Consider the following 12,595-nt stretch of genomic DNA (forward strand, 5'->3'; position numbering starts at 1 on the left):
AAAAATATAATAAAGCAGTAGGATCTTATACTCTGATTGCTTTCAGCAATCAGACAAAAAGCCCTTCAGTCACAACTTAAAATTGAACCAAAAGTCTTTGAAGTTTAGAGACTACACATTTTCGCTGACACTTTATGCACATATAGAAATAAGTTCATGAAAGAAAAAAACTTTTGACGTGAATGAGATTATAAAATCTGGACAGTTAAAACAGACGATGCTTAAAGACTCACTCCAATGAAAATTGTTTCAATCATATTCTAGTGGTATTTTTCGGACTAAAGAAAATTAAACTCAAAATAGCATTTCAAAATATTTCTTTATTCAAATCAGCGAATCAGGAGTAAGAATGTAGATGGAAAAAGCTTGTAGGTGTGACGTAGAAGCCACAATTAACAGGCTACAAGCTCCCTGCTCCGCTCCATTCGGATGCAGACAAACAGATCCATGAACGTCTTTGTTTTCTTCGTCTTCGCTGACATCTGGTTCAAAACTGTACAGCTGGATAGCTCCAATACTGCTCACCAATTGTGTTGAACCGCTAAAGTTAGGTTGAAGGTAAGCTAACGGGAGAGAGTATAAATGCACAGGCTTACTCTGCACCAACACAACTAGAAGGCAAATTTCTGAAGAACTACTGCCGCTCTGCAGAAACTATGTCCTAGAAAACTAAATGTTTCTGCTTAATCTTACAAAAAAAACACTGGGAACACTTTTACAACAGATTAAAAGATGATTGGACTTTACAATAAATGCACTTTAAATAAACAAGATGAATCTAAAGGAGATTAAAGAGCTGACATTTTATGGACAGGATGCATCAGAAACCCTTCAGAGAAAACAGCACAGGATGAAAGACGAGTACATTCAAGGCAAGAAAAGGAAAAAGATGTTTGATACATTTCCATTAAAAATATCTGGAAGCTGTTCGGTGTTTCAGGTTTAATACCGATGATGGATATTAAGCTTAAAAAACCAGAAAAAGTGCAGGAGGTTCTGCCTCAAATATAACTATTACAGATCATCTCTGATGCCACAGATTCTAATGCAGCCTGAAGTGGAACGAGCACGTCGACCGGAGTTTACTCCACTCGCCTCATTATTTCAAAAACACCAATTAAAGCTGTGCTGGCTCCACCCACCTGCCAATCAAATACACTAAATATACACAAATTTGAGGTGTGATAGAATGTTTAATTTGCACTATTTTGATGTGGAAAAACAACAGTGAGCTAAACGTTATGAAACTAAAATGTTCACATATTTAATTTACACTTAGTTAAAGAAATAGGAGGAATCTGGAAAAAAAAAATCACCTTTTCTGTACCAGATATTTAATTCAGTCACACTGGTTCAAGTTTTGGGTAAAGATCAATTTAAGTAAGTAAATCAGATTATTAAAAATGAACCAAAATCGAAAGTGAATCGAATCGGCAACCACAAATATTGAATCAAATAATTGATAAATGATTTTTTAAGACCTATTGATTAGCAATGGGAATTAAATAAAATATTTAATGACATCTGTCACATACACTCACATTTAATAAAATATAGTTAACATTATTTGATTTTGGGTAAATAATCTAAATCAAAATGGTCTTTAATAATCCTAAATTAACCAGAATATTTAGTAAAAATCGTAAATGAATCATTTTAGTTTGATTCTTTCTTTATTTGACACACTGACATGACACTGGTTGTGAGTTACTGACGTTTGATCTGCAAATGAAGTTCTCAATGGATAAATAAAGTTATTAGAATTTGAATCGATTTTACATACCTCATCCCCTGTATGCAACACCCGCACTTCTAAACTAATCTTGTTAAAAGTCCCCAAATCAAATTCTTCACTTGGTTTTATGTCTTTTCAATCTGCTGCAGTCAGAAACTGGAATGACTTGCAAAAAACTCTCAGATTGGACACATTTATTTCACAAGCAGATTTTAAAAACCATCTTAATGACTATTTTAAAGATAAATGCTTTTGTTACTAATTGCAAGGATTTTAGGGTTTTATATTTTAGAATGTGCTTATTTCTTATTCTATTCAATTGTATTTTTTGCAACCTCTCTTTTTTCTTTCTGCCTTTTTACAGAACACAGTTGAAATCTTAAGATGCTTTAATCATAACAATAAAAATTATTGACATTTAAGTAATAAAATATTAGGTGTATATTTTAGAGAATAATTACTATGGAGTTTTACTGATATTAGGAGCTAATGCTATAAATATGCTTAAAATATTAGCTAATAATTAACAAAATATAAAGATTTATGGAAAATAAGCCACCAGGCTTTCAAGAAAAGGTATGTCTGAGTTAAAAGACGACATCCGGTCCACCCACACGGTTTGCTATTTCCATCCATTGTTACTCACCTGGAGAGCCGTCTACAAACATGCTACCGACATCCTAGTGTTTCCAAGTGTCCTCTGATTATTTGACCATTTCTCTCGCTTCATGCTCAAACATTTCATTTGTTTTTAGTTTTTGTTGTTTCCGTCTGTGGGAATATGAGGTAATTTATAATGGGAATGCTGCAGAAATTCAGTTGCTAACATTAAAAGTAATACTTATTAACATGAAAGCTCAACAGATTACATTTGAAAGTCGCACATGTCTGTTTTAACAGTGAGCACTCAGTGAGGGGTAAATAAGCTTCTTTTGTGCGTTAAAAGAAAGGAAACACAGAGATGAGTCCCCGCGCTTCACGTCCTCCAGGCTCCTTTTCTCTCTGCTGTGGAGATTTACATTTTCAGCACAGCAAGAAAGAGAGGGCGAGAAAGTGTCTGCCGTCTCATGTGGGCCGGCCTTTGAGAAACACACACAAAAACACACACTAATGCCCACACATGATCACAAAAAGCCTTTTCTGCTGCACAGCGAAGGGCCACTGCAGCGTGAAAATCCTAATTTCACATTCAGGAGAGCGGAGTGCTTCTCACTCGGTGCAGACTGCAGGAGGACTCTGGTGCTCCTCCGGTCTGCAGAGGAGTCTCAGCAGGTCTGATTATGGACCCCAAAGACCAGCTTTATATTTATTTGTAAAAAAGATTTATATTTTTTCTTAACCTGGTAACTAAATATGTCCAACAACCTACAAGTTTACTAATCAAAAACAGATTTTTGCTTTCAACTACATTCTCAAATATGGATACAATATCTAACAGATGTGGAGCTTTTGACGGTTCCTCACCAGACTGCAGGTTTTTTTTTTCACATTCGAGAACATTTAAGGGGTTTCTTGCCGTAAAACAATCATTTCTTTCTCCCGCTGTAGCTACAGGGGAGCTGCAGGTGTATTGAGTCCATCTCAAACTGTATTTGGTTTGGTTTCCTTGGACCAGAGTGTCTGGGGAAATATGAGACGAGATGTGATGGACTGGGAACAAAAAACGAGAGTCTGATATTCCGCCGTGTGCAACACTTCCACAACATTTTACATGTGAAATGTAAACCCAGGTGATTTTTACCCCAGATTACACCTGGGTGGAAGGGGCTAAAAGTAGTGTTAGCATAAAAACAGTTGAGAATGCATTAAGTAATAGGCTGTTTTTATTCATTTGAACAAAAAATGAACTTAAAAACATATTCTACAATGTGTGGTTTTCTGTTTTAATCCTAAACATGCCATGTGATTTGTGTTATTGTTTACTGAATTCATACAAGAACATTTTCTGAGGATAATCAATAATTACAATAAATAAGTTTGTTACTTAACAATAATCTGCCCTTGATTGGATCACACTCAGAATATGACAAATATGCAAAAATATACAATGTTTATATAATCTTATATATTACTATTTAAGTTTTCAAGCAATAAATCAAACTCAATTTAATTAATTATCACAATATTGAATTAATCTAATGTGACCTAAGTATGTATTGTTTTCATAGCTGCAAACATTCTCTATTTACGATTAAGACAATTTTTAGTTTTTATATTTACGTTAATTTCTTTGTTTTGTTTTTTAACTAATGCATTTTATATTTTTCTGTAATGAGTTTGACATATCTGTGTGATTTTGTTGTTTTGTGTACAATAGATGCTTGAAATAAACCAATAAATCAAATTATGTCCAGAATAAAAACTGAATTTATTGTTACTCTGTTTTCAAATCAGTGAAAATTCGCTCCACCATGTTTTACGTGAAATATTTTTTCTTTTGTTTTGTGTAAATCTGTTATTTTCACTGGTTTGAAATGTTTTATTCCAACCTTAATTGATGGTTTTAGGAAAGCAAAATCATTTCTTCATTGTGTCATAATTACTACTTTAATGACTTTACTAATTACATTTAGTTCAAAATAGTTTATTTATAAAAATGCAAGTTCACAACCGAGGTTGTACTAAAGAAATCCACAAAATGAGTTATTTATTATAATTGCTGCAATCTAATTCAGTCCAGATGATCCTGTTGAGGCCAAATTCATTTAATTGAATGATAATGACCCCTAGATTCTATGGAAGAATTACATGGAGAGTGGAAAGTGACACTGGAGAACTTGTGAAGTTGTCCAATTAAATAAAAACACATTTTAGTGTCAATAAATAAAACTTCAATCAGAAATATAAGTAATGTGGAAAAAAACTAAACTGTGACCTTAATCCTCCAAATACATAATCCATGTTTAAAAAGATGTTTTCTACTTGAATGAACTTTGAAAGAAATACTTTAGAAAATGAATTAGACAGAACTAAGGTCAAAAATAGAAAATGATCAATCATCTTTAGTGTTGCTCTCATTGTTAATCACTTTATCAATGGTTTTATACAACTATGAATTTTGTTTAATTTATTTTGAAGCCTTTCTAAGTATTTTGTGCAAAAAAAGTCCTAAATAGAATATCATAGTAATAAAAGACTATTTAAAAAATATATTTGCTGCCCTTTTAGAACTAGATTTAGTTTTTTTAGACAAATAAAACAAGAAAAATCATAATGCAAAGTAAAACAGAATTTGCATTAAGCGACGTTTTCATTTCCATCCTTTTCATGCACGTTTCACTTCTCCGCAGAAGTAAGCGCAGAATCTCTCGTCCAAGCTGCTGATTGTGCAAGAGTTAAAAGCCACATAGAAAAAAAGCGACAATGTCTTCAGATGACTTACTGTATGAAGGAAGGCTGGGAAGGCCGCCGCTGGAACATTGTGGCTAAAAGACCGTGCCTTCAGGAGAAAGGACAACAAACAGGAATTAGAACTAAGGAAATAGATATATTCCCCCACAGTTTATTTTTAACAAGCACCCACAGCATTCAGCTTGACTTTAGATAGAATTTTGAACCCATACAGAAAGGCCGTTTCTTTAGTATTTGTATTTTTTAAAAGAAAATGTTCACATTGTTCACCTGTATAAATAGACAACGCTATGGTGGATTGTTTAAATAAAAATAATTAAATAAAAAATTCACCCAAAAATATAATATTCTGGTGAATTTGCTGTTTGAAAGTTTAAATTAAGGTTACATTTCCCAAAATGTGGCATGGTGGCAGTTGTATTTGTAGCCGTAGCGTTAGGTTAAAGCAGCAAATATTGTGTTTAATAAACAAGAGTTTTTGTGGTGCTTCTAAAAAATGTCAAATTAAATTAAATTAAATTAATTAAATAAATTAATTAAATTAAATTAGCTTTTTTAAACCTATTTCTGTTATATATTTTGTTAGTTTCTTTATTTTTCTTATATTATCTTATTTTTTTGGCTGCCTTTAATTTGATAAATCTCATTTTGCTTTGTTGTTCTTAATTTTCCCCTTTTATAAATTAAGTCATGAATGTTTTAATATTTTTCTATGAAATGCCTTTAAATTAGGGCCTGGAATCGATTAAAATTTTTAACTGATTCATCGCGAAACGAAAAAAAAAATGAATCGCAATTATTCTTTTTTTTTTTTACACAACATTTGACGACCACTTATTAACTGCAAACATTCATATATGAAATCACACAAAAATTTTATATTTAGAACGTTTATTTTTAATTAGTGCTGTTATAAATTAAAGAAAATTAATCAGATGAATCACACTTTTATGTTAGGATTAATAACAATGTTTTACTTGGTAAATTTTATATGACAATTGAGAGAGAAAAGAGAGAGAATATTTTTCCCAAATTTTTATTGTCTGATATTTTTTGATTTATCAAGTGTTAACTCAGAAGTGTAATTTGTGTGTACAAAACACATCAACAGTAAGATGAGCAGGACTTTAAAGACTTTCATGTGTGCAGTATTACTCCAAAAAAACACAGATGCTGACAAACGGCCATAAGAAATGAACCTGCAGAAAAAAAACTAAAAATCTGACCTTTCTCTCTGAACTGATGCTTTACTTAATCTAATGTGACGATTAGCTAATGTATCGCTTTTCTTTGCCACTGCAGTCGAGGCTCAGCAACATATTGTTGTGTTACCGTGACAACGTGCCGGACCACGGATGAAATAGCCTGCTTTATGTGAAAAAAGTGATCTAAACCAAAAAAAAATAGCAGGACTAAATTACTGAAAACCGACTGAATATTTATTTGTTTTGTAAGTGACCATGGTATAAGTGAGATGATACCCGACGAAGCGTTTTAACGCTCGGTAGTCTGACCCGCAGAGGCAATGGGAAGGACCGTTTACTCGGGAGTTGTAATCAATTTGCGTTAATAAATATTAATGCTTTAATTCATTTTGATTAATCGTGTGCACTAACGTTCACAGCCCCACTTTAAATACATGCAGATGACTTCTAATGTTTTTATCCAGAACCCACTTTTCAAAAAAACAACACAAAAATGTATAAAAATGCTGCAAATATGTCAAATTACATTCAACTGGAAAATAAAAACGGATTCCAAAGGACAGAATATTTATATAGGTTTGTGCATCATCTGCAGAGGGCGGTTATATCTTCGTGAGGTAACCATATTTGCCTCTCTTTGTGCAAATGTACAACGACTGAGACGGTTCAGGTTGGAGGTTTTGGCGGTGCGAGCGATTTCAGTTTCCTGACAGCCTGGTGGATGAAGCCGTTTGTGAGGCTGCTGGAGTGGCCACTTAGGCGGCAGCACCTTCTCCAAAAGGCAGCAGGCTGAAGAGGCCGAGTGATGGATGGCTGCAGTCACTCACAATACAGATGATGGCTTTCTGGGTGAGGTGGGTGTTATAGAAAACCTGGAGGCAGCAGCGATCTCAGCTTCCTGCACTTTGCGTTGAGGAGCATCTCCGCACAGTCTGCTCTTCAGCTTCAGCCGCTTTATGTTGATCTCAGCTTCTACTGATCTTCTCACAGCCTGTTCGCTGTGTTTTATATATTCTAATGGTGTCCGTATACTTTTTTTTTAACTCTGATAAACCCAAGAATAATTTTCTTCTGGGCTTTCAAAGTTAATTTGACTTTTTTGTTAGCTTGTTCATTTAACAGCTGAAAAAAAAAAGAATTAAAAAAGAACAGTGGTCAAAATTGACCCTCTGGGTTCTCCAAGGTTAATATCACCCATTTCCTGTGTTTCTAAATAGTGGAGGCATTTACACAGCACTTCATTTCTTCACAGACAGATGATGCGCTCATTTTAGAGAGGATTTTAATGTTTAAACTACAAAAGCTATAAAAAAACATGGTGGAAGAATGAGGTAACATCACACTCTGCTTTGCTTTTCAACTCTGAAAAGTGAATCAAGAGGCGGCACAAACAAGCCTAACAGATGTTGGAACACTCCCAGAGAGACGAGAGATTAGGCAGCTGTGGTTGAGCGGTAGAGCAGTCAACAGTTGGTTTGGTGGTTCAATTCCCAGCGACCCTCACTGCATGTTCAAGTGTCACTTTAGGGTACCGAACCCGAACCCATCAGAGGCCAAAGTTGGAGGGCTTTGATGGGTTCGATTTAGCGAGTGAATGAATAAATGTGAAGCAACATAAAAGCACTTTGAGTAATAATTGGTAGAAAACATGCATGAAAGATTATACAGCCGCCTGAATGTCTAAAGAAAAATTCAGTTTTTATAGAAAAGTAAAGTGGATCATGTTTTACTCCACACATACACACAAAGTAAAACCGGCCAGTGAGAATGGCCATTTAAAGTCACATGTTGGGGGGTAACCTGTACGAGTGCTGAAGGTTTGTGCGACTACATGGAGCGCTGTAAACATCTAACTGGATCTTAAAGGAGCACAGGTGTGTCATGGAGCTCTTGAGGCTCATCAAGACACATTCAAAAGCCTCTGTTACGTCCCCTATGGGGGCAAAAGGGGACAAAGGTTCCGTTTAGGTTTTGATCAGTAGAAAACAAGCCCAAACGGCTCTTTTGCTGTTAAAGGTTGCTGACCCTGTCTTAGTGGAAACAAGGTATTAAAGTCCCACTCCCAGTTTAAAAGACCTGGTCATCTTTAAACTATGGCTTGTCTGTTTTTTTACCAAGCCAAAGATCCTGTCGTTTTCTAGGACATAGTGTCTGCAGAGCGGCAGCAGTTCATTAGAAATCCGTTTCCGAGTTGTGGGTGCCAGTATGGAGTAAGTCTGCCCTCATTTCCCATCATCTAGAGCTGGGCTGATAAAATCGATTTGAATCGATTTAAACTTAACAGATCAATAATCGAATTAAAAACTAAATTGATTTAGTATATAAAGCTGAAGTCTGCTAGCTTGATGCTAATGTTTAATGGAATTTCCCATTGGACAGCTAATGCTAATGTTCGGTCAACCTAAACATACATTGCTATCTAAATAAACATCTTTATATACTCACTAGTATTCATTTTTTAAACTTTCTTTGAAGAAATATTTTTTAAAGTAAGCACTTGTGGTCTAAAACACAGTTTTTTGCTCATACTGTCTTCTTCTTCTGGAATAAGGTGTAATATATTGTGTGATCACCACCTAGTGGTCAAACTGAAACGCCCTCCAGGAGAAGCAGAACAATGTTTACAATGTTAATGATCTGAACATTTTAGTTAGAACTTCTCCTTTTGAGAAACCACAATTTCACTAATACATTTTACAGGATGTGAATTGTATCAGATAAATATATTTAAAACATATAGTAGATTAATAATGTTCGTTCTTATTTCAGTTGAAGCAATCTAACAAATATTTCCAGATTTTTTTTTTTTAATCACTGAATTGTGGTTTTTAACCCCTATTTCCTTCATTTTCTGGGACTTAAAACAGCCTTCATCACACAACTCAAACATTTCATATGTTTAATGTTTGTATTGTAAATTAGCTTCATTCTTACACTCCATCCATATTTGTGCATTGTGTGTGTAAACACACACATTTTAGCTTTTAGGAAGACTCTTGACACTAATAAGAAGAAAAAATGTAAACACTTATTAATGTTGGTGCAGCTGCTTAATTAAAAAGCCTCCTCAAGTACAAAAATCAATTAGGCCGTACAAATGGAGAATGACTATTCCCCAAACCAATTATCTGTAAACTCTTAAGAGTTCATTAGCAATGCAGTGATAAAAGACAAGACATTGCCAGAACCTTTTCATCGACTGGCAACATGGCAAATGCGAGCGGCAAATTCCAGCAAGTCAAAGCTTCAACCATCACAGACGCTCATTTCTATTTCAACAACAGAAAACCTTTTAGTTCTGACAATTAAGTGGTTTAAGAGGTGTTCAAGAGTGCTGTTAACCAAAACGGCTGCAGATGGGAACTTCAGTAGTGAAGCATTTTCATTGTCACAGCCTTCACCTGAGAAACAAGTCAATGCAGGAGATTCTGTTTCTGCAGTACAAGTCAAACATTTGTTATTTGTGTAATTGTATTTTACAGGAAGTTAAACTTTAATGTATACTGACTTGGCAAAAACAAGCGACACAGTTACGTCATATTGGTAAATGTATATATTTTCTATTAATAGTTTTAATAAAAATGGTTTTAAAGCATTTTTAAACATTCTTTGAATTTCATGACACTTAAATTCTCAACTATCACCTCACTTCCTCATGTTTATTTGATTAATTATGATTCAAAATCAATTAGTAATATATTTAAATGAGAGCAGCATTTTTAAATATTGATATGACAATGTTAAGATATAAATTATGTCTCTAAAGACTAAACCCCAACTCTTTAAAAATCACTTTAAAGGCCCACGCTAGTGAAAACTGTTTTTAAAATGTCCTTGTGGCGTTTTTCTCATAATTATAAAAAAAATTACTAGCATTTCTGAGTATTTCTTTAATCAAACTATTGTGAATATAGATCAGACAAATTCCGATGCATCCATTTGCAGACAAATAGATCCATTAATGTTTTCCGTCTTCCTCGTCTGAGCTGGTATCTGGATCAAAACTAGCTTCAATATTGCTCGCCATTTTTGTTGCACCAATACTGTTTTAGGCGTGTATTAGCAAGAGTCTGGTAAAACGATACATAACAATAAATGTCTCAAGATACGATACATTTCACAGTATATCCTAAGATTGTACCAGATCAATTTTGCACTTTTTTAAGAGTATAACTAGAAAAACAAAACTCTACCTGAATAGAAAAAACTAGAGCCGGGAATCGATTTAGAATATTTAAGTAATTAATCGCAAACTGGAAAAAAAGATTTAGACCTTGTCGTTTTGGTCGCCGCATAGAGCTGCTCAAAGAGGTTCAGTGTGTTGTGCGGCCAACTAGCGGTCGAGGGTTTAGGTGGAAAACAAAAGTAAGACGTTAAAGAACACTCAAACAATTAACTGAATATATCGTCTTGTCAGCATTGATACAAGTATCACCAAACAAAATATCGCGATATAATCGCTGAATCAATTTTTTTTCCCTACACTCCTATAATGTATAGTTGGAGTTGTAAAGGTCTGCAAGCTAACTGTAGAAAGTGTAAACAGGTGGATGTTGGGAAATGTGGGCGGGATTACTCCGCGCTAACAGTTTCGCCCAAATCTCAGAGGTAAATTTCTAATGAACTCCTGTTGCTCTGCAGAAATTATGTCCAAGAAAATGAAAAGGAGTTTTTTAAATTTGGGCTAAAAACAGCTAAATTATATTCAAAAATAAATCAAAAGATTATCTGAGCGGGACTTTAAACCAATAAGAGGATTAGTTGTAATAGTAAAAGTTAAGGTAGTAAAAAAATATATATATATATACTTTTTAAAACTATTTCAGTACCGCTACACACGCAACACCACAAGTTTTCTGTAAATATAATTCTAACTGCAAGCATTCAACAGAATTCAACTGTGGATTTGATCATTTTTGTCATGTAGGATTAAAAAAATATAAATTTTAGGGAGAAAATTAATCATGAACATAAAAAGCTGACAACAATTTAATTTCCTCGGATGAAATAATATGAAAAAGAAAACTCACTACAAGTCTATCAAGGATGTAAAAGTCTTAATGAAGAAAAAATAAATAAAATGAATAATAAAGCCCTCCAGCAGATGGTTTTGGTAATATTGTCAAAGGAAACATTTTGCTGGTGGCGCTCGCAGTTCTGCTGGAAATCTGCGTTCTCAAAAATCATTTCTTTGGCAGGTCCTCACCTAATGTGCCGTCTTCAAAGGAGGGCACAGGTGATTCATTATGCACTTCTTCTTGTTTCTTTGTACATCTGCTACCCAGTGGCCCTCGTGTCAGATGCTGTGTGTGAAAGCTGGGCTGTGACTAATGTCCTCAAAGGCTCGTCTTTGAACCGCCTACTTGCTTTAGACAAAAGCATCAAGCGAATAGGTTATAAAGTGTATGTAAATCCCCACAGCAGAGAATTCTATATCAAAGCAGCTCAGCCTGCAGGTTTCCAATCATGTGTTCTGAAAGCGCCGTTTTTTTAATACTCTTCCTTTTGTAAGTGCAATACGTACATGTTGCAGATGTGCATGAGCCTGACTGGCGATATCGTACACAACATCTCGCACGTTCTGCTCCCGGCTGCCACGGATGAAGTCTTCCTGCGACGCTCCGTGCTGGAGAAACACATAAAAAAAGAGGAAAAAACTCACACACATGATGTGTTTCTGCATAACACACACTTCAACCTCTGGAACTATCTTCGCAGCTCAGCGGCTGCCAACTTAGCTTCAGTTCACACGAGGGTTCAAATATTTTTATCTGCTAAAAAAGGAAAGTTTAAAAGTCCAAAGCTGGTTTTCGGTTATCCTAGAGTAAAGTCTGCTTTTTTCTTCTAAATTTTTTTTTTATTTTGCCGCTAAGCCTCAAAAACTTCATTGTAAAATGTATTTTTGTTTCAATTTTTGAACATTTATTTATTATACTGAGGACATATACTAAGAAAATTACACAAAAAAAATATAAAACATTGGATCAATTAACAAAAGTTCTGCAATTTGTTACATTCATTTTTTTTTGTTTCATCAAATTAAAATTTTGGGTTAATGGTTTACTCAACTTAAATTTAATATGATAAAAACTAATATTTTTGATGTAACAAAGAGCCTTTGTTAATTGATCTAATGCTTCCCATTTTAGTCTTAAAATTGTATTTCTGAGTATTTCTATATTAAAATGTTCAGAATCAGGAGCAGATGAAGAAGAGCGTATTTGTGACGTAGAAAATACTCTGGCGGGCCTCAAGCTCCCTGTTCTGCAACAGGAAGAGGGGCGGAGTTGTGCCAATGGTTCCG

The 12,595-nt window shown here is 34.5% G+C and overlaps 1 protein-coding gene across 2 annotated transcripts in view; it reads right to left on the reverse strand.

Annotated features, from left to right (window-relative positions):
• Window positions 1–12,595, reverse strand: part of ndufaf6 (NADH:ubiquinone oxidoreductase complex assembly factor 6) — a 53,244-nt gene that overhangs the window by 650 nt on the left and 39,999 nt on the right. For both annotated transcript variants that reach the window (XM_036215815.1, XM_024268411.2), the window contains exons 7-8: window positions 11,816–11,917; window positions 5,118–5,174 (exon numbers count right to left, since the gene is read on the reverse strand). In XM_036215815.1, the coding sequence (XP_036071708.1) occupies window positions 5,118–5,174; window positions 11,816–11,917 (159 nt within the window). The remainder of the gene's footprint in view (window positions 1–5,117; window positions 5,175–11,815; window positions 11,918–12,595) is intronic.

The sequence above is a fragment of the Oryzias melastigma genome, linkage group LG16 (assembly GCF_002922805.2).
Source record: "Oryzias melastigma strain HK-1 linkage group LG16, ASM292280v2, whole genome shotgun sequence".
Taxonomy (NCBI): domain Eukaryota; kingdom Metazoa; phylum Chordata; class Actinopteri; order Beloniformes; family Adrianichthyidae; genus Oryzias; species Oryzias melastigma.